The sequence below is a fragment of the Limanda limanda genome, chromosome 7 (assembly GCF_963576545.1).
Source record: "Limanda limanda chromosome 7, fLimLim1.1, whole genome shotgun sequence".
In the NCBI taxonomy this organism is placed as follows: Eukaryota; Metazoa; Chordata; class Actinopteri; order Pleuronectiformes; family Pleuronectidae; genus Limanda; species Limanda limanda.
The window spans coordinates 11,950,680-11,973,930 of record NC_083642.1 but is presented as its reverse complement, the minus strand read 5'-3'; the positions used below and the strand labels follow the sequence as shown (position 1 = coordinate 11,973,930).

At 43.3% G+C, this 23,251-nt stretch overlaps 1 protein-coding gene across 3 annotated transcripts in view; it reads right to left on the bottom strand.

Moving 5' to 3' along the window:
• The window catches only part of LOC133004716 (cyclin-dependent kinase 17-like), a 39,833-nt gene that overhangs the window by 12,278 nt on the left and 4,304 nt on the right, over positions 1 to 23,251 (bottom strand). Inside the window, exons 2-5 of one of the 3 annotated variants that reach the window (XM_061074212.1) lie at positions 22,208 to 22,367; positions 19,023 to 19,187; positions 5,406 to 5,539; positions 2,344 to 2,469 (exon numbers count right to left, since the gene is read on the bottom strand). In XM_061074212.1, coding sequence (XP_060930195.1) covers positions 2,344 to 2,469; positions 5,406 to 5,539; positions 19,023 to 19,187; positions 22,208 to 22,337 — 555 coding nt within the window. In that variant the 5' untranslated portion in view covers positions 22,338 to 22,367. Of the gene's footprint in view, positions 1 to 2,343; positions 2,470 to 5,405; positions 5,540 to 19,022; positions 19,188 to 22,180; positions 22,368 to 23,251 lie in introns of all 3 variants that reach the window. The other 2 variants (XM_061074209.1, XM_061074211.1) reach the window with 2 other exon arrangements.

Sequence of the window (23,251 nt, the reverse complement as noted above, 5' to 3'; positions counted from 1 at the left end):
AAACACATAAACTGGTGTCTATGAGTTTTAAATTAATAACGTATTATTATTATCGCTGTGGGGTTGAATGGGTTAGAAAAAAGTGTGAGTTGAGATAAAATGACTTCCCGTTCATTGGTAGAGTGGGTCATCCAGGTCGGTGGTTTGATCCCTGGCTTCTTCGTCCGTGTCTTTGAGCAAAACACCGAACCGATGCATGATAGGGAAGCACTATATATAGAAGCGCTGTATGAATGCGTGTTCAAATGGGTGAATGTGACTTGTAGTGTCCAGCGCTTCCAGCGGACGTTAGGGCTGGAAAGGCGTTTTATAACTGCAGTCCATTTAACATTTCCTCAGCACCAGCGAACACTGGATCTCATTGGACGGCTCTGTGAATAATTGATTAGGAGTGGGCAGCAGCCATGAGAGAAAGGGATACCAACCAACTTCAGTTACATTACATTGGAAACCATTCAGAGATCAAAATACACAGCTTCAGACGTGATGCACGTGTTATGAGACACCGGACACATCTATGTTGCGGTAACAAATGATTAATGCAATTAAAGGATGACTAAGGACACGTGTTCTCTTGAGACATGGCTATATATTTTTTTATTATTTGTAACATGCTCAGGATTTTGTTCTAACCACAGGTGCTTAAACTGTCCCATAGCCCAAAATAGGCCTCAAACACACAGTGCAACTGGTTTGATGCAGTCAAATACGTTATTCTGCTTTGTTGCACCATGCTAAATAAAGTAAACACCACAACGGCACTCAGTCAAGCCCATACCTCTGTTAAGGCCCCTCAAAGTGAATCAAGCTACATCACAATTCACACATGCATGGATATAACTTGCCTAAACGGGCCTGACTTTTTAAAAATAGATCTATCCATCCGTTCACCAAGTTTCATGGATCTAGTTTGGTAGTTTTTGTGTAATCTTGCTTATAAACAAACCCACAAAACACAGTCTGGGGTAAAAACCTTAGCAGAGGTAAAGATAAGCTCCACATAAACTTTGTGCTCCAGTAAAGACTGGTTCTATCATTAATCAAAGCTGCCATTTGTTTTTTCTGTAAATCCACTTTGACTATTTGTTCCTCCTTGTTTACAGCATCTGATAACTTTTTTAAAACAGGTCTCCTAGTCATTAGTTCCCCTCATCATGCCTCTCTGCGTCTTTCCCTCTCTCTCCTCCCTGCTCCCTCACTCACTTCAAGGTGTCCCAGCGTGAAGTCCTAGTCAGGAGAGGAGCAGCAGCAGATGAGTCTGGCACCACTGCTGAATTATTGATTCATCTATTGCATCACGTCCATGCAACAACCGCGGGCCACACGCGAGCTGACAAACAACGTCAGAAAAGAACCGCCACTCGTTTATTTTGTGAAAACGCAAACATCCAGACAGTCTATCCTCCTCTTCTGATCCGCCCTCACTCCCATAAACCTCCCTTCTTCCCAGCAAACTTTCCTTCAAACATTCCTCCCTTTCATCTCCACGAGACTCCTGCAGAAAAGCTGTGTCATTAAATAGCTGCAAGCCGGGAGCCGGAGGCAGGGCACAGGCCTCCGTTCAATAATTACAGCAAAAGTGCTTGATGGAGGGCGAACCCCTTAATGCTTTCCCATAGAATTTCTAGGCTTCTGGGAAATCGTGTTGTAAGTAAAATGCAACAGTAAGGCAAAGTGAGTTGGAATTTTAAAAGAACGTGCATGCGAGGGGGAGAGAGTGCGGGGGGGGAAACAGATCAGTGCACTCAGTCGTGTATGAGGGGAAACTTGAGGAATGAGTGTGATCGCAGACACAAAGGAGTGATGGGAAATAAAGGGTGACCAAAATGAAAAAAAAGAGACGGAGCAGGAGAACTATAGCAGCAATACAAAGGGGTGTAAAGGGACATTCTGCATATTCATGAATATCTGCCTTTTCTTACCAATCAACCCCCCCCCCCCCTGTCACCTCTTCCCTCACCCACCCCATGTTTCATACCCATACTCAGTCTTGGCCTGGATACATAATATACACTCCATCATTCCTTCCCTACTGAGCCATAGTAAGCTCTATAGCATAACTCAGTTTACAATGAGTCTATGTTTGTATGTGTGTGTCAGTGCATGTGATGGCCTTAGAGGACCATGTTAAAAAGGTGCACAATGGCATTTAAAGTTCATATTACTTTTGTTTCTCAACAAAGCCGCGTCAAGAAAACAGTACACACCCGACAATGCTCCCAAAAACACACAGGGACCGAAAAACAACAACACCAAAGCGGCCGACTGAAACTAGTTTCAGCTGCTTTGCACAGAAATACACAAATGCAAATATACACACAAGCGCACACACGGAGCACTGACCAGTGAAGCACGTCGTAGCCTGCGGCTCATGGGTTTGTCGAAGGGCGGGCTGTTCATTGCGAACTTCTCCAAGTAGCCCTCCGGTAGCCTGATATCAGCTGGGAGAGACAAGCGCTTGTTTATGTCCTGCAACAGACAATAGGAAGAGAGAAAGAAAGGTTTATGAGTATTTTCATAGATCATCTTGAACTTCTACCTAAATTCTAACCATATGACTTTAGTCATGTGTTTGAGGGGGGGGTCTCCTCCTCTGTTTCCTGTTCCCACATTGAAAACAATCATTTGCACTAATACACATCTGCAGTAATTCAGCTTCATTCCATAAAATCTGCAGAGAGAAGAGGACATATTTTAATACTAATTAATCAAAATTGAAATCTTTTAAATGTGCTGTAACATTAGCTACAAAATAATAATAATAAATGAAGCCAAAATAATCCCAATACTAAGTGTAAACAGTTAAATAAGGAAAGGTAAAGATGACATCTCAATCTCAACATGTACAAGCTGATTAGTGTATTAACCAACCATCATTGACCCTGGAGATATGTACATGTCTAAGCCAATCGAAAGACTTGAATTTTATTAAACCCAGCCAACTTGGCCTACTTTTAAGACCAACAAAACCGCATCAAAACTACAGCACGCTACAGCAGCTCAGTCAAATCTTTGGTTGTCAGGTGCCGTCTGCTTTTGTGAATGAACGACAGTTACAAGGTGTCAGCACAGAAAGGCCACTACATAACAGGACCAGGTCCAATTTGGTTGCTGGCAAGTTTCAGGCTTATATTCTGAACACTGTGTTGGCAGAGTGAGAAGGTTGGCACACCGCTGGTCCCACACTCCTCTCCACAAACTGGAACACATCTGGAGGCAGTCATTTTGTTATTAATCACGGTTGATATTTTGTTCTCAAGTCATAAATCAGCTGATTTTCTTTCAGTGTGTGAACTGTACCGGTGTCAAGATGGTGATTTCAGTCAGGAGCTGTGGTTTCTCTTGAAAAAGTTACATTCAGTCGACCTTCTGCTTATGATGACCTTATATTTACACCTTGTTCTTTTAACCTTATACTTTTACCACAAAGCAAAGGTAAAGTGAATAACAGGGACCAAACCACTCCACTTCAGCTGGAATAGCTTTCACTTCATCCTCCTTGCTGGAATGCAACTGTGGGCTGTTACTTTTCCCACAATGCATTCCTCCTATATGCTATCCATGTAGGACGTGTTCGCTGGCAAGGTGCTAGTCACATGTTGTTTCCATGGCAGCGGCGGCTGGCCCAGTCCCAACCGCCCCACGGTACATACCCTTGGTGTGTGTGTGTGTGTGTGATGCGAGTGTGGGATGATGTGTGTGTGTTTACATCTGAGCGTTAGTGGGACCATGGAGGAGTGTGTGTTTGCGTAAAGATGAAAGGCTGAGGGATTTCACGCCTGAGACGGTTTTATCTGAGCTCATTGGCTACGATAACAACGTGCAGCATTACATACGAGCACATTGCGAAAATACAACATATACAACATGACCTGCAGACCTTAGAGTAATTTATGCATTTGTAAGCTGCACTGAGAGTCTGATTCACAGAAGAGTTAAATACAAGACGGTACGATAGAACAACAGACCAAAGCTGCAAATGGCTGCCAAAAAAAGAATAACTCTCAAAAATGCACCAAATATGTCATGCAACTCATACAACTAGTGACCTCTGATGTGCAACAACAGATACTCGCACAAGTGCACACTCCATGCTCGTTTTTCAAAAGGACAACAATGGACACAAGTTGACAAAGACACTGACACTCATGCCCTCTTATCCACGGGCACGGACTGAATAAAGACCCACATATAAACACACGTGTCCCCGTACTCACAAAGCAGAACAGCTCTAGTAGCTCCCTCATTGTCCTCCTTAAACGTGTCTTTCTGTACAGTCACACACATGCGCTTTCAACGATGCATGTCTCTGACCTGCCACATGACTGCACACACACACTGACGGAGAGAGAGCGAGAGAGCGAGGGAGAGAGAGAGAGAGAGGAAGAGGGAGGCTGGCACTGTTGTAGAGTGCCATCCACATGCTCAAAGGAGGAGGATGAAGAGGAAGAGGAGGAGGAAGAGGAGGTGGAGGAGGAGGAGGAGGGGAACGCATGAGCAGAGGAGAGAGGAATGGACAGATTCCTGAGGGGAGAGAGGCAGATGGGGGGAAGGGGTGAACAGAGGGGGATGGCTGAGAGGAAACACTGCTCTCTCCCGCCGTTCATTTTGTCCTCCACGTCTCCCTCCTCTCTCTTATCGTCCCCAGAGCTCTGTTCCTCCGGTTTCTCCTCTTTCTTTGTCATACCAATAATTAGTCCTACGGCCATAATTACTGTCTCACCCCAGCATTTTCCTCCCCCCCCCTCGTCTTTCTCTCTCTGTGTGGTAAACATGGTCTAAATTAGTCCCTTCCACTGTTCACAGCAGTCGGAGGCAGCAGCCTGTGTGTCCAGAGGCATGTCTCGTAACACTGCTGCGCTCATCACTCTGCGTCTCCTTCAAAACACACACGCACACACACACAAGGACAGACACACGTGCGCAGACTGACCAGGACATCAGGTATGTGGCAAAAAAAAAGCGACAAATTTACCTGTGCTTGGTCGGCACAGGTGCACTCCCACTGACATGCAACTTAATGTACTTTAAATATGATGGTCTCGGATTTTGGAGCCCACTGTGTACACAATTCAGCCGCATCATGAAACTCAATAATTGAGTTTATTGCATAGCTGCAATCAGTTGAAGCCGGTGAATGGGCCTGTGCTATTTATCGGTGAAGCGCTACCATCTGACAGATTGAATAGTCATCCCCTTAGCATTTCCTATAAACTGAGTTGTGAACAGTGAAGGACTGAGTGTCACTGTTGAATCTCAGTGAATGATGTTGTGTCCATGTGAGCTTTCCTCTGGATATATATATATATATATATATGACTACACTATGTCTGGTGTGTGTGTGTGTGTGTGTGTGTGTGTGTGTGTGTGTGTGTGTGTGTCAGGTGCGTCCTGGCTCTCCGTACTTCATTAGAGATGCGCCGATGATGGTTGTTCCTCATGCGAACCCTGACCGGACTCTGGACCTCATCAGAAGACGTCCCAGACGCCTGGTCGCTCTCTCCATCTGAACCCATCTTCACATTCTCATGGACGATACCTAGAAAACACACACGGACACAAACACACACACACAGGCAGAGTGTTATTATCAGGAATTACGATCTGTGAAATTATACCGGCCGGAAATAACCAAATCTTAGCTGAACATTTTACATTCCTCTTTAATATCCTGCAAGGTAATTCAATACAGAACATTTGTGAAGTGTCTAGTTGTAGTGACACTGACGCTCTTTCTCTCTTGAGTATTGTTGTCCTATTCTCATTAGTCTCTCCATGGGCTCACATTTCATCACCCCTCTGTGACAGCCATAGCAGGATCCCAATCCCCAGATTATGAATTGTACCACCAACCACGCAGGGGTGTAAAACGAGTGCAGGTCTGAGATCGATATTACCCTGCATGCAATGGGAGCTTTCCCATCACTGCCTGCCAGTGCAAACCCCCCCACACACACACCCACACACACACAATCCATCTGATTAATGAGTCACGGTGCTGCAGACAAGACTGCCTCCTTCACTGGTGACTGAGTAAATGTGGGGGGAGGGTTTCTCTTCTGGGTTTGGTTTCATTGATGCCCGATAGCTTTGAGGTCTGGGTCATGTGCAGCACATACAGTATGTGTGAGTGGGGGAATCTGACGACAGATAGAGTTCATCCATAGGGACTTTTGTCACCGTCAGGACAAAAATGAAGGTCCTAATGTGAGACAGATCTTTAAGGGTTCAATGTAGAGTTGGTGTTAGATTAGGTTTCGTTTAGGGCTAGGGGGAAGAGTAAGGGTTAGATTTTTAGTTGTGGGTTAGGTATGAGGGGCTAAGGAATGCAGAGGAAGGAAACCTGCTTTTTCTTGGTTGTCTGTTTGTTTTCTATTCTGTATAGAGGGGCTTGGCAGACGTCAAAGCTCATTTTACCATCATCTTCTGTGTACACTTTAAACAGCCGCCATCAGCTGAGGAGAGGGAGAGAGAGAGAGGGGAGGATTGGGGAGGATGGCTTTGAAGAGAAAAAGTGATGAACCTCAGCCGCAGGACACAGAACACAGAGCGGGGAAATCCCACCTGAGGTTGATTATAGGTCACGTGCGTGGCCCCTTTATGTAGTAATTGGAAAGGTTTCAAAAAAAGATGACTGGTTTCTACTGAATAAAAAAATATTAAAGATACAGTATAGACAAAATAAAGCAACCTGTCTTTGTAATTTAATGATCTATAAATATTGCAAACTGGATTTTTTTTTAATAATAAGCATTGCTAAAAGCATGGACTGAAAATATTTGTGACGGAATGCGCCATTTATTATCCTTGATTTCAAGCCTATACTGCAAGAGAAATGGGGGAGGACAGGAGAGCAGAGGTGCCTGGCACAGATAGAAGATTATACAACCTGCATTTCATCCGTTTTATATCTTTAGTTCATGTTCAGTTGATCTTGATATGTTTTTATTTGTTATTTTCATTATCAAAATGAGAAGATGAGACCCGGAGTAGTAGATTTAGTATCTCACCGTCATATATATGTCCAGGTTGTTTGTCGGACTAGGCTCTTCTCTAAATAAATATAATATAATATAATTTCAGTAAATGTTCCTCTGTTGGCCAATCATTCAAGTCAAAGTGTTGAAGACAAAATGTACTTGGCTTTGCAGGAGCTTCTTCAAAATTGGATAAAAAATTCAAATAAAGTTCTGCTGTTAACTCTAGACAGAATAAATTTAGACTAAAAACTGTTTCAAAGTCCCTGCGCATAAGAAGTGTTTGCCTGTTTTTAGGTTGTAGGTCCAGTTGTAGAATAACTAGACACAAAATGGTTGATTTTTTTTCTTGTGCAACAATCATGTTTTTTTTTAACAAATGGGGGCATACTAATTTCTCATTTGGCTTGAAAATGAGTGCATACAGCTGCCGTGAATGGGGGAAAATCTCCCTGGGGTGGCACGGCCCCAGACCCACTTACATGTGGGATAAGCCGATAAAATTTGGAATTAAATTAAGTGAAATTCATGACCTACTTGGAATTAAAACCTTCCATAAACAGACGTTTTCTTACTGACACAAACAGTCAAACTACCTGATAGATCCACGATACTAATTTCCATCTACATCTGTCCATTAGTCCAACTATCTGTTGACAAAAGCGGCATATGCTCATTAGCAAACCACAACTCAACACAATCCATGTGTAAATGCTCAGTAAACCAACCAGTCTGATCTAACCGCCTGTGGCCTCAAATCCAGACACAGTGATACAGGGGATGTGTATAAAGAACAGCTTGGTAAGAAAACCGAGCAGCGAGTCGTGATATCAGGAATCAACCCTCACGGCCCTGATGGTGAAACACTAAACTCAAGATAACCGACACCAGAGCGAAGGGAAACTGATCCACGATTCCTACATTCCGACAGACGCACACACTCACGAGCTGCGGGTAGCCAGTACTGCTGTTATGTCACAGCTCTTTCTCACTTTCAGAGACACCTGGAGTTTGTCTGGTTGTGTAAACAGTGAAGCGGATGCGGGTGCATAACACAGGACGATTAACCTTCTATCACCTGGGCACACAAAACAACTTAATAAGATAATGCTCAGCAAACACCTGCAGAGTTTGCACCTGTCTCTCATATGCTAGCTTTTCCCAACACATTTGAACACTTTCACTACTCAAAATGGAAATGGACACACAAGAGCCCAACTGATAAGGGTTATAGGGGTTATGGGTATGTTGAGTATATATAAATATTGGTGGATAAATACATTTTTTTAAACTGTCAATAATTCCTAAAATGTCCTTTGACATTCAAAATCTTATGACAACTAAATGTAATTGAGGCTTGGTATTTGACAGTTTACTATGAAACTTTATTATCATATCATATTGGGCCAATTTTTATCAGCAAACTGATAAATCGGGCGGGTTCTACTATTCACCCAATGACACACACAAACATATCTTAATCTCTCGGGACAATCTCTCCGAGTAGTTCCTCTCTGCTCCATTTCCACATTAGACTAAGGGCAGACAGTAAGTTTCATGACTTTCACCTGGCTCCCTGGGTGGAGCCCGGCTGCCCTACTTAAGGTCGCTGACTCTCCGCTAACACGTCCTGAAGAGTGAGTGCTCTGCTTTTAGAACCATCCTCACCTCATTCAACTCTGCGTCTACTCCGCTAAGGTCTGAGCTGGAAAATCCACCTCTGCCAAATGTTGGCAGTGCCTCAGCAAATTATTGAAAAGCCAATGGAGAGGATGTTGAAAGAAGTCATGTCAGTCCAAGATTCGCTTCAAGAGCTTTTCAAAGAGTAATGAAATCCAGTTTTTTATCCGCAAGGCTGGATATCAAGTTCAGTGGGTGGCTCATTGGTGCAGTGGTAGAATGAAAAGACCACATGCAATACTTACAGGCTTTGAACTCTTCTTTTTTATTTCTTAGGCCAATTTCTCAAACTGCTTGTAATGTAAGCACAACACAGCATACTGTCTGGCATATTTCTGTGTGACCGGTGGGAATACAGATGCTGCAGTCATTCTGCTGAAAAGCATTTGAATTAAAAATTCAAAAGAAGAAGAACTTGATGGCCTCTTCACTTCTCTGAGGAGTTCATTGGTTCCCTGAAGTTGACCACATGTACTCACATTCAAGCACACACACACACAAAAGTATTCTGACTGATGGAAAAAATACTTCACACAAATCTATATATTGTATCTGATGAAGGACAATGATTGATCTTAACTTCATATATTCGTATATACAGACATATTACATGTGCTAAAACAATGAAAATACAATTATTGACACAAACCATCTTATCTATCGAACAATGTTTTACCCAAATATATTAAACTATATATATGAAAACTGCTATGAAGTGATCAGTTTATTTGTTTGCCAGTGAGCAGATGGCAGATCAGCATGCAGATGAACTTGATGGTGTCAGCGATGAGACTCACCGATATGGCTTCCCGGAGCACGACGTGAGTCTAGCAATCGAAGCATGCGGAAGGGCGACAGCCTCAGCGGGGCGTCTCTCTCCCCCATTCTCAACCCGTCTCCCACTCTAGGGTCCTCCATCCTGGAGTCTCCCACCCTGATGGGAGCACGTGCGGGACAACCTTGGGGGTTGCCCGACGTATCCATCGATCCAGAGATTTCAAAGCGCTACAGCCGAGAGTTGCGTAAAAAAAACAACTAAAAAATGCATTTCTCCCGAGAGATTTTTTCAAGAAATAGAGACCCCAGTCGAGATCAGTTCAGTTGACCGGTCAGGGGGGGGAACAGGGAGCTGTCACTAAATATGGATCAAATCTCTTCTTCCTGCTGCCTGCTTCCTTCCAGGTGAACCACATGCACTAGTCTTACACTGGAAGGACAGTGCAGGTGGCACCGGCACACGAAGCACAATACAACAACTCCCTCGGCTGCTACTCCACTTTAATTGCCTCTCTCTCTCTCTCTCTCTTCCTGTAGACACTCCCTCTCTTCTTTTCCTCTCTCCGCAGTCTCACTCTTGCTTGCTGACTAAGGAAGGTCATACACTGTGCAGGTGCAGGCAAAACGCTGCAGACACTGCCCGAGCACGCGCCCCCTGTAAACTGTTACACCCATCATCTATCTCAAAATAACAGGTGTTGTGTCTCCATTGTAACACAATGCACGAGCACAGGTGACGCAAAACTCTCCCACCAGGAAGTAAAACGCTGTCATCTGTCTGCTCTTCAAACTATATGACCTCTTCGGCTCCCGGCTCCTCCTTTCAAGCTTTCTCTCTGTTTTTTTTCCCCTTTACAGTCCAGCGTCCAGTCTTCTATCTCTCCTCCTCTCTCAGATCTCCTTCTGTTATTCAGCCCACCACTCTACTCAGGCAGTCGCAGCGCTCTCCCCGTCTCTCGGCTGCTCCCTCCTTGCCTCTGGCGCCCCTAGCAGTGTTTCCAGTGTTGTTGGTCGTCCTGCTCCCTCCCTTCACCTTGCGATTAGTCTCCTCCCTCCTATATGAAGCCAATATCTCTCGCTCTATCTCGCTCCCTCACTCGCTCCTCTCATCTGTCTGGTTCAGGAGATGGTGGTAAATATACAGCACAGTCCTGCTCTTTTTTTTTCTATTCGGGAGCCAATGACAACATTTTCTGCCTGATCAGCCTCTTTTTTTCACTCCGGCTCTATCGCTCCATCTCGTTTGCCCGCTCTCTCTCGCTCCTTCCCTCCTCCACACCCTCAGCCTCCTCGTCCTTATCGCACTCTAGCACAGAAATTGAAACCCTGAGTGACGCCTCTGGCATCCTGAGCTCCCATCTTCTCCCTCTCATACGTTTTGCCTCTGCCTTCCTCTTTGCTTCTCCATCGCTCCCAGTGGACCTGAAGCACAGGCCATTATTTATACACCACCTGCGCACACATACACAAGTGCTCCCCTGCACGTGCCACTGCACATAGTTACTGCACATGCCCTTCAAGACTGCACACATGCATCGCTCTGCCCCACACAGAGCATACAGACGATGCATGATCGCAGTCTGTGTACAATAGTGGTGGGGGAAAAAATCGATTCTGTTCAGTATCGCGATATTTTTTTTTTTTTTAATACTTTATTTACAATTATATATGTTACAGCCCCTGGCTGGCAAAGCATGACAAGGAGAGTTTCAGAGTTTAAAAGTTACCTAGTGTGTGTGCTGAAAGGATGTTCTCCTCTGCAGGAGATATAGTAACGGCCCAGAGGAGCACTTTAGCATCTGAGCATGTTTACCAACTCCTTTTTCTGAACGCCAATATTCCCAAATTAATTTAACATTTTGGGTCATGACCTTGCAGCCAACTGGACTGGACTCTAGTAGTACACATTTGTTTATTTTTCTCAATTTCATTGAAGCTCTAGGTTACTTTTTTTTTATATGACTTTTCTCAGGTTTATGTTACTCTATTATGTCTGCTTGATGTTACTGTATTGTATCTAAATAATTGTTAGTTATGTGCTGTGAGCTCAGTGTTCATGTGAGAGGTCTCCTATTCAGAAAATAATTTCAAAAGTCCTGTGTCCTGAATGCTCACGGACAAAGTTTTTGCACTACCCTTTCTTAGTTTTTGCACTTCAGTTAATGTGTAGAAGACAATGTTGTTCACAGAATTAAATGTGACATTTGAAGTGAGTTGAGCAGTCTTATTTTCCTCATTTTTTGTAATGCCTTTGAATAATATGGGGGACATGAATCGCAATATATTGCAGAATTGCAATACTATTGAAACCCACTATCTCCATATCAATCTATTACACTAAATACTCCATTTCAGGCATTTTAAAAGTAATATTTACTACTTACTTTTCCAGTTTAAGTTGCAGTGTGAAGGATTTAGTGACATAAGTGGTGAAGTTGCATGTTGCAGCTGAATACCTCACCCTCCCCGTCCAAACATGAAAGAGAACCTGTGGTAACCTTCAGTTTACATAAAAACCCTGATGAAGTATTTCAAAGTCAAGGGCCCATTCTAGGGCAAATAAAACAATTGGTATAATTAAGATGAAACACACTCGTGAAAACATTACTAGGATTATTTTACATTACAGTTTTTCTCAATTGGTTTGGCTCATTTCACGAAACAGAAATGACATTCTCAAAACAACACGTGCAAACCTCCAAACCGCTGGGCACTTGTTCACAACAGATTGGAAGATCTCATTCCTTTAATCAAATTGCAATTGTATTAGCACAGCCTTGCACATGACAAGCACAATTTTCATATGATTTAGGACACCTTGCAAACGGTTAGGTACAATTGCCTTCATTTAGCCCAATTACCAATTGAACATATCTTGCTGGTCTAAACTGAATGTTGCTTCTCAGTCAAGTGGTTGTTCTCTGCAGAACATGTTGGCATAATTTCCTTGTTTACATCATCACCTGCACAATAGTTCACTCCACTGTCAAAATCTTTCAGGCACATAATACCATGAAAAGCATCATGGTATATACTGTAATATGGATCTCTTGGATCATCGGCTTAATTTTCAGGTGCAACTAGAACTTTACTAATCAAGGGCGAGTTTCACACAACCGATCACCAATCACACAGTAAGTTTAGTTAGCTGACAGGTGCTATCCAGGAGCATAAATGCTTCCATCAAATATCTAGAGCTTGACCAAGTTCAGTACAATTTATGAACATGGAGGCACCTGGCCAGGGAAACGACCAAGGGCAACTGCCTACTTGAGAAAGAGGAGGAAGAAGAAGAGGAAGAGGAGCAAGGGTGCGTGGTGGTGGAGAAGGGGGAAGAGGCCGAGGAGGACGAAGACAACAATTTGGGCCAGATGAAATTCGGGCTACACTTGTGGACCATGTGGTCAACCATGGCCTCACAATGGCAGAGGCAGGTCGTCAAGTTCAGCCTAATGTACCACGCTCTACAGTGTCCTCTATCATCCAAACATTCTGCAGGGAAAACAGGTATGTGGTCAGTCAACTATGGAATTATTGATGGTAGAGTTAACTGTAGTATTCAAATTTATTGAACTAAAGTCAAAGTAAACAACTAAATACAAATGGTAATAGTGTCTATTCCCACACATTTTTCATTGTGTGGGACAATGTAAGCTTCCACCGTGGCCCGCTCATCAGGGCGTGGTTCACTGCCCATCCAAGAATGCTGATGGTGCTCCTATCACCTTACTCCCCATTCCTCAATCCTATCGAGGAGTTTTTATCTGCATAGAGGTGGAGGGTCTATGACAAGAGGTCCCTTCTCCAGGCAATGGATGCTGCTTGTGGTGATGTCACAGCAGAGCAGTGTCAGGGATGGTTGCAGCATGCACGCAGATTCTTCCCCCGTTGCATAGCAAGGGAGAACATCAGATGTGATGTTGATGAAAAACTGTGGTCAGACAGACATGAGCGCGAGGAAGAGCAGGAGAGTGAGGATGAAAACTAGTGAAACCCCAGCTTTACTTTAGTTTCTTACTGTATGTGTTGTTAGTGTAGGCTATACCTAATTTTAGTTTTGATGTGCTTATTGTCCCACAGTATATTATGCTGTACACATTTTCTGTTACTGTAACCACGATGGCAATTACTGTAACAATTTCCATGGCTGTATGACTGCAATAAAGTATTTTATGTGAAACATTGAATTAATCTTTTTTCTGTTTACACATAGTATTCTGGAAAGAAAACATCTACTGTAACCATTCAGTGTCAAAGGACTGAGCCAAGATTGAAATGTGCACATGAAGGATATTTCTATGGTCCACTGCCATACTGACAAAACATCTAAACATTTTGACCTGTAGTGTTTAAACAATGCCAAAGGGACTTTTCATTTTGGGGGCACTGACTATTTGTATGAGAAAAGGATTAAGTTTTGACTGATGAGTTGTCTGTTTTGGGAGAGATATGACCTTTTGCAGGTGTGCCATGGAGTTTTGCTGAACCATCTAGGTTATTTTGGCAAATGTATTTAAACCTTGGAGAATGTCCTTTTTCCCCCGAGAGATGAGCCACAGCAATCGAGAAGGAACTTTTCATTTTGGGGGCACTGACTATTTATATGAAAAAATGATTTGGTTTTGAAGCTTGAGTTAACTGTTTTGGGTGAGATATGACCTTTTGAAGGTGATCCATGTAGTTGTGCTGAACCATATAGGCTATTTTGCCAATTGCACTTAGTGCTCTGAGAATGTCATTTCTGTTTCGTGAAATGAGCCAAACCAATTGAGAAAAACTGTAAATGTCTGTCAATAGATCCATTTCACTGAAATCTTACACATTGGCGCTTTATTAGTTGAAATTTATTTATAATTTAGATTATACCAATAATCTAAATTATTGGTTAATTTTGTAGCTAACACATCCATCAATTTTCAAGCACGGAGAGGACATACAAACTCCACACTGGAAGACCCCTGCCCAGCCTCGATCTGAACTGGGACCCTTCTTATTTAATGGGAAAAATGTGAATAATTTATTCAAGGATTATGGTAATGGTAATGTATTTTTGAGAAATACAGATGGAAGCATAATGCACCAAAGGATGATGCAACTCGATCAGTTTATGAGACATCCATGTGTATTTTTGATTAATCTCCCATGACTAGGTTGCATGCATATTTCCATAGGTTTCCCATAAAACGGACCTCGCCGCCATAGAAACCAACATCAATATAAGTGCTTAAATAAATGCATTGAATGGCAACTAAGATCCAAAATGTCAGCAAGATAAAGTATTAAATGTCATCTTTCCTCACGATAATCTCAAGGATTAGCACATTCAAAAAAAACTGTTCTTCAAATGTGTTCCGATAAGGTTAAACCCTCACCTCTCCCTTCGTGTCAATAACCAGGTTGTCTCTTCACTGGCAAAACACAGAGGCTCACACACCCTGCAAGTCAATAAAGATGTTCTTATCCACCACCAGACTTGGCAGCAGACACAATGTGATGGTACAATTAACTTAGATAAGTGCATGAGCTCATCGCCATCCTGTTTACTCAGCACATCTTGAAAACATATTTACTTAATTTAACTTTTAAAATTAATATTTGGCTACAAGCGTGCTGTATTTTTTTCAATCTAAAACCTTTATGACACTGGTTCATTAGGTCAGATTCTAGTAAAGAGTAATGGCCATTTACAGTGCATTGACAGACATATATTGATGTAGAGTGCTGCATCCTCTACTTTCATGCTGTGTAAAACGTCAAGGACAAAAGCTCATCCCTTCACCCATCACTGTCTCCCTGTCTCTTTATATTCACAAGCGGCTTTAGGCCAAAGATTTCTCTTTTGCCCTCTACGGCTTCCTTCACGCAGCTTTTATCTCCCTTCAAGGCCTCATTCAACGTCACCGTTTCTTGTTATAAACATCTTTATGGTCCATATTTGCTCACCTACATTTCAGGTTACAGTTAAAATATATTGTTTTTCATCTTTTTTTTTTATTTTTGATCATAAATTGGATAGTCTGCCTCCAGACTGGTGAGACGATAAAACTTAGAGTGCATATAACATCCCAGAGGAACATGCGCGCACAGAGAAATGCACATGAGGCTGGAGGGGAGAGAGAATTTAGACTGCAGTAATTACATCTAAACCTTTTATCTGCATCTAAGGAATCTTATTATTCAATTACCAGGACCAGAGTGCCTACTGTAAGCTACCGGCTCCTCTTGTGCTGGTCCCAAACGCTTTATCCTCTTCCTCTCTTTCCTACCTACTCTGAAAATCCCCGGAATCCTTGCGGAGCATCCTTTACCCTTAAGCGAGCCGCAGCAGCACACATAAAAGCTAAGAAGACGAACTACAAAAAAGGAGTCCACTTCATTGTTCTTATTAAACCCAATCTGGGAGTGAGCGTGGTGGGTTAGTGAGTAAATGGATGGGTGAAGGGGGAGAAAGAGGGCGAGTGGGTCACAGGGATTAATGCAGTGTTAATGCATTACATTAAATCCCTGGCACAAACAAGGTCTCTCATGGTGCACAATACACAGGAAAAGATAAGGCTGGGCTGAAAAGCTTTCCATCCTTTATCTTTGCCCCATTCTGATTTTATCGGGAGGTTAAATATAGCATTTGGATAAATGTGGTGAGAAAGGGGGAGAGGAGAGAAAAGAACGAGGAGACATCTGTGACAGTATCAGAAATAGCAGCCCGGCCGCGACGTGTTTTCCGAGAGGAGATGGGCAGCTTTTCAGCAGACTCCTCTCTCTCAGCAAAACAGACAGGAGGTGCCGACTAATCCTCAACAGTGCAACCAGACATCTTCACAGAGGGGGAGAGGTGAGTCGGTCGCGAAAAAGCTGGAATGAAAAGTGCAGTGTTCGTCTTTCCTGCCTGTAAGTACAGTGTGCGTGGTGGAGGGAGTGAGCGTTGGCCCGGCTAGCAACAGATGAATCACAAACCTGTAAAAGCTCTCCGTGCGCTGGCTCCCGGCCCAACACCTCTAAAACGCACGGATAACCCCACAGTCAGCCCTACTCAGATATAAAACGTAGTTAAACGAATGGGGGTGGATAGAGCAAGTTGGAGACGGAGGGAGAGAAAGCAGAGAAAGGGTGGGTGATCTGCAGCAGGAGAGAGAGATTGCATCATCATGTTGCTCTATTAAAGGCTGCGACGTGCTCCGACTGCTGAGTGGCACGCAGTGAGTCAGCGAGACCGACCAGTGGGAAACACACACACTCACTGACTCACACACTCGCACTCACACTCACACAGTGAACCTCTTAACATTTCAAACTACACCTTATCAAGGTTTTAATAATAGAGTAGCATCTATTCTCAGTTCTGAGTCAAGCTTCGCCCTTTTTAAAGGCTTTTAAGCTCATAGACAGCTGTGGACTTCACAGTCACTCTCATATAGTTCTACACATTTCCCTGTCAGCAGTAGACAAAAGCCAGACGAAAGAAGACGACTGCTTATTTATTACCTCCGCCAAGGAGCTTTCACCAATGTCTGATTGTTAGTTGGTTTTGTTTGTCAGCAGGATTATGCAAAATGGCTGAACAGATTTCCTCTGAATTGGTAGAAGGATGAGACATAAGTCAAGAAAGAACCCATTAAATATCAACAAGGATCTGAACAAAGGGGAATATATTATCACTTTTTTCAACATTGTGAGTGTTTTGACACTTTCACAAATTTCCCAGGGAATAATTCATGGATCTTGATCTCTTTTTTTAACCAGAACTGATATCTCTGAGTGTGCAATGCAGCTTTATTTAATTTAAGGGGACTGTTGGGCCTTGGTGGAGGTAAGCGCTCTATTGAGTGCCATTCCAGTTTAATTATATCATGTCCCACTGGGAACATGTCAGAAAACCGTTACTGTCTTTGAATTAACATTGGCCAATACTGTCACTATGATAATTAGATTTGCTTAACTAAACTATCATTATAATCAGTAACTGTCAGGCACTATTTTCCATGTTCTCAAACAATCATCTCTTATGCAGTGCATTAACTACATCCATTATAGTTTTGGCTAAATCTGAATACTATTAAATTGTATTGTATGAACAAGATCTATAGTTATATCATATCAGCAACAGCACTGACGTTCAAATGAAACCCACCCCTATGCTGCTGTCCATATTTCCTTAGAAGGATCATATAAACCCCAGACAAGAGACTTTTAATTTTCGTAGATTTTGGCTCCTCTCTGGACCAACACTGTAATATTTCTATCGTCTCCTGTCGTAGTCGGCGTGTGTTTGTTTTGAAAGGAGTGAAAAAAAGATATACAACCATTTGCAGGACGCAGAGCAATGAGGTCATGTTTATTTTGTTGCAGTATGATTGCATTATAATTTTGTTTTAGTGCTGTTCATGCGGTGCTTCGACCAGACCACAGACATTGAGAATAGTTCATAGAAAAAGACAATTTTGTCTCTGATTGTTTACCTTGCTGTTGTAGGTCATAAAAAAGGCAACAAGATTTCATAACCAGTTAAAAACTCCTTGTAGCACGCTTAAGTTTCATAAATCACACTCTTATCACGCTCCAGTTACAGGACTCGTTCTCTTGTCAGCCAGAGTTCAATGAATCAAGTAGTCTTGTTGTGGTCTATCAGCAGTTCATGCAGCCAAGGACTCGGGGGATACAAAGTACAAAGCTAATAGGACTCCTGAAGGCGCCATTGTGGAACTACCACTCTCCGATACCACTCAGCCGGCCGCTCCCTCCTTTCATCTGTACTTTTTCATTTCTCCCTCCCTATCGCTCAGCCCCCTATAAATCCATCTCTCGCTGTTTTCCAAGCTTCATTTCATTCTCAACCCATCGGACATCTTCAGCTCCTCCCTTTCCCTCCATCCTCGACTTTCCCTTCCTTCCTGATGTAAGCCGTTCTGCCACAGTGGGAAATGAGATTACTGGGATCCAAGGAACCACAGACAACGCGTTCCGTTACATAATGCAGAGAGACAGAAGGAAAAAGTGATTGAGAGAGTGCGGGGGTGTTGCGAACATGTGCACGCATTTGTGAATGTTGGATTAAGGTCATTAGTGTTTTTAGCCTTTTAGATCTGTGGTAAATGTTGGGCGGATATCCCGTTTGTGACAGTAAATATGTTTTTCACTCATACATGTACTGACTGTAGCTGTTCAATTTTTACATGTAACAATATCAGCTTTGTAATGTAGTTGAATATAAGGAACTATACAATAGGAACACTCAAAGGCAGTACACACACAACAATTACTTGAAATATAAGAACAGAAATTCAGTATATGTAATTTGTTATTTTCCACCACTGGTTTTTGCAGCTTTATGGTTGGTGTGTGCTTATGATTGCATGCATAAATCACTGTGTTAATGTGTGTGTGTGTTAGGGTTAGTGTGTGTGTTAGGGTTAGTGTGTGTGTGTGTGTGTTAGGGTTAGTGTGTGTGTGTGTGTTAGGGTTAGTGTGTGTGTTAGGGTTAGTGTGTGTGTTAGGGTTAGTGTGTGTGTGTGTGTGTGTGTGTGTGTGTGTGTGTGTGTGTGTGTGTGTGTGTGTGTGTGTGTGTGTGTGTGTGTGTGTGTGTGTGTGTACCCAGAGATCCAGTCCTGTGCAGGCTCAGGTAGGCTCTGTCTCTTTCCAGCCCCCCACCTGGTTCTCTGCGCAGGGCGGTGCGGCCCAGATGACCAGCGTACTGACGCAGGAAGGAGGGAGCACTATGGGAAGCAGGAGGGTGCATGTCGCGCACCACCATGGGCTCTGAGACACACGATGCAGACAGACAGCCAGGGACAGGAAGAAACGGGAAAAAAGAGAGTATACCAGAGAAGACGAGAAGGAGAAGAGAAAACTCAGATAGGACAGCATGTTGGCAAATTAAGAGGGGAAAAAAAATGAATGAAAAGTTGGAAAAAAAGCGGAGAAGGGTGGACAGAGGCAGCAAAATACCAACAGGCAGATGGCAGGAATTGTAGGAGGGAACAGGAAGAGAAGAGAAAGAGGAAAAGAGACGAAACAAGGTCATACACTGAGCAGACACAGAGAGGCAGCAGAACATGTAGGAACAGTACAATATGTGGTGCTGCAAGATAAAAGGGTGGGAACACGGACAGCTGCGGTACTCATGTTAGGAGGGAACAGTCGTGGCACACAGAAAAACAAGTAACCGTGGAACGTATATAAAGTGTGTGACGTGCGTCGTGGAAAATATGCTGAGTCATAGGCTGATCAAGAGAACAGAGGGTTAAAACAAAAAAAAGGGGGGCATGCACATGAAAAACTAGCAGACACACTGTAGGAAGCAGACCAAAGAGATAAAGGAGAATCAAAATCACTGACGGAGGTACTGGAAAATATATTAAGGAAACTGAATTGAAGTCTATGGGTCATATGTTAAGCTTATGGACAAATAAAAAGCTCTTTCAAAGCTAAATACCCTCACAAACCCTGTCAGGACGCATACATCACAGTTTCCTTCAGTTCTCTCAAGCATTAATGATTCCTTTTCGCAGAATGTGGTTGGGAGCCCACATGTCACATCTCCTATCTTTCATAATAATCCCCAATTTCCTGCCAATTGCACTGTAAATTCCACTGTGATCCCAGAGCATCAGAGTTTAATGTTCTCCTAAAATCCTAACACGATTCCCTCCCAGTCTCTCGCCTCCAGTAACACCCATCTAAGTCCTCCAAGAAAAGGAACCTGATCTGAGGCCAGCCGCCGCCTCAACATGGTTTCTAATTAGCACTTTGAAAATAGGAGGATTTTTTTTACCCCACCACTCTTTTGAACCGTCTGAGTAAGATGTATAGAGATGTGGGGGGTCAGGAGGGTGATACAGCGAGGGGAAAGGTCAACAGAGGATGATAAGTAAAAGATGTATAGCCTTGGTTAAAGTTTAATGTCCCTCGCCTCATCCCCTACATTACTTCCTTCATCCCTCGCTTCTTCCTTGCTCCTCGCGCTCTCTGGAAATGTACTCATCCAGCTCGGGCTGTTAAATACGAAAGGGAGGGAAGTAAATAATATGAGGAAGAGAGGAGCGATGGCAGGGAATGAAATTAATCAGGTGGATATAGATGTAGCAGCCCAGGAGCTGGAATGACAGCAACACCAAACAAACATTATCGCTGCTTGTACCCAAACTCCGAGCCAATACATCCAGCCCAAAAAACACACACAGCTATATTTGAACACTGAAACGTGTCTGGCTCCTGATTTTGTCTTTTCTCTTTGACAAGAGAACCTGCTTAAGCACACGGCACATCCCGCGCTCTATGCTCTGACCTGGTTTCTGCCTGAGAGCAAGATAAAGACGTTAACACGCACCAAGATGGATGATCACACACACGCATCATGTTTGTATGTCAGGTGAGGATTCTGCGGAGCTGCAGTCCTGAAAGTTGCCCACCAGATGGCACCCATATTTTCTGAGAATGACGCTGCTTTTTGCACATTCTTCTCCAATATGAAACATTTTCTTGAAAATCTCACTTGAAAACACAAATTTACTAATCAAATTGACAACGAAAGGTTGTGTGTTCAAATACATTTCCAGTGTGCTACTCCTGTCAGTCTGATGAAGTGAGGTGAACAGTGAAGTGATGGTGACAGAAGTGATGATGAGGTGAGGATGATGAAGGTTCACATTGCTCCAGTGAGTGTGAAAGTTCAGGTGAAGCATTCTGTGAGTGTGTGTGTGTCTTTATGTGTCCTCATGAGAGCTTCACATTTTCCTAAATGTTAACACACAAACATTTTTGAAACATGAGCGGTGTCTCAATTCAGGATCCGCATCCTTCGGAGGCTGCATATAAAGACTGATTGCGCCTCAGGGGCAAAACTAGGCTGTCCCAAATACGTCCTTCCACCCCGAGCCAGCAGGATGCTACCCTGTCCAACATATCCCGTGATTAATTCCACTTCGGATGCTAACTGTTTTACAAAGAGGTTATGGCGGAGGCAAGTGAGACAGAACAGTACCTAACAGCTAATGGTACACATGTTTTAAAATAACTTTTTCGGCCATAGCTCTGTTGCTAGGCGACAGCTTTAAAAGGCGGGACAAGCTGAATTGAGACACAGCTATGGACATATACTAACATACGTCCACTGACGTATGTAAATTGAAAATAAACTGAAAATCTAAAACTGAAAACATACAAGAGGGAAGTACAGTTCAATACATTTCATCAGCTCCCATAACTTTATACGACTTTCATGCACCATCCTGCATTATGGAGGTGACAGAGCTTCACTTCATCGTAAAGGCAATCCGTGCTACCCCACCCGCCGTATAAAAGCTTTTTCTTCTGTTAAAGCTAGGGTTGGTAATCCTGGAAAAGCTTGCAAGAGCAGGCTACACCCTCTCATCAAAGCTGCGGTGCCAGAACAGAAGAACGCGCACTGACAACTGCTAGAAGACGACTTTTCTGTGACTCCCCCGCTAACTTCTGGCTATCACCTCTGCTTCTGCTGTGCATGTCTCATCGGCTTAAGACTCTTGCCAGGTGAGGTTAGAGCATCGGCAGGTAGTAACAGACAGGTACACCAGGAAATACTTTGACTCAGCCTTAATGAAATGATCGGTCGTGCACGACTTTAGTTGATTGATGGCCATTGGGGCTTTAATTTCAACAAATAATATAAAAAAGTGTCTCAGAAAGCACTTACCAACCCTAACTTTAACAACTAAGTTACTCTACTTCTATAGAGTAAACATGGTGCATACATATTATATACTTGTGTATACCTGCAAGGCAGGGTTTACGCGTCTCACCATTGTCCCTGGCTGTGGTCGGCTCGTCCAAGGAAATCTGTTCTGCTAGTTCGGAAAGCGAGTCGTCGACGGGCCGAGCGCTGCGGAGAGACATGGAAAGCCTCCGCTTGATTATCTTCATCCGGTCCATCTTCTCGACCGCTACACCGGGGCCCACAGGCTGAGGAGGAGGGGGACACAACAACCAAACAACATCATTATAAATCATCATCATCATCATCATCATCACCTCCTGCATCCCCATCATCACAGTAATAGACATTGTTCTCATTACAACCATCAACGGATCCACGCTGCCCTGTTTAATCTTCATTGTACAGTCAAACTACCGCAGTGCAGCCTCGGCGCATTTTCTGCAGTTCTTTGGACGCCCGACGATTGTGTTTGCTCACACAGCGTGATCTCATTGTTATGTATCCCAAGTGCAAACATTGCAGAATAAAGAAAATAAATGAGAGAGAGAGAGAGACGGGCCTAGACAGACACATGAAAAAAAATGACATGTGAATGGCTGACTGTGACGCTCCCCAGCTGGTTGAGACAAGAGCAGTTGAGATGTGATTGAAGCGCATTTCATTCCATCAGCTGTTCACATCTAATGTATTCTAATGCAATGAGACAAGAATAAAGTTCTTCATTATCTGGGGCTGATTATTCTGTAGTCCTCCGACAACATGACAATGACAATATGACTGATGAAAAGCTGGTTTTAAATACTCTGCAGCATAAATGTGGTTACGGAAGACAGGAAGCGTCCCATCCTTAAAATAAACGCTGAGAAAAGTACACATTCTTTTTCCAGCTAAGTGCTCTTTATAAACAATGGCGACCCAACTATGTGTGTTCAGTGAGCTTTCAACGTTACATATTGTAAGAAATGCCCATCAGCAGACATTTAACATACGTCTATATGTACGCTATGTGTGCGTTTGCATAACTGTGTATTGACTGGCCCGGAGCTAGAGGAGTTCTGTCTCCTCTCCACTTCCTGCTCTTTCCATCTAACTCATAAGGGCTCGGGAGCTGACGTTCACAAGTCCATAC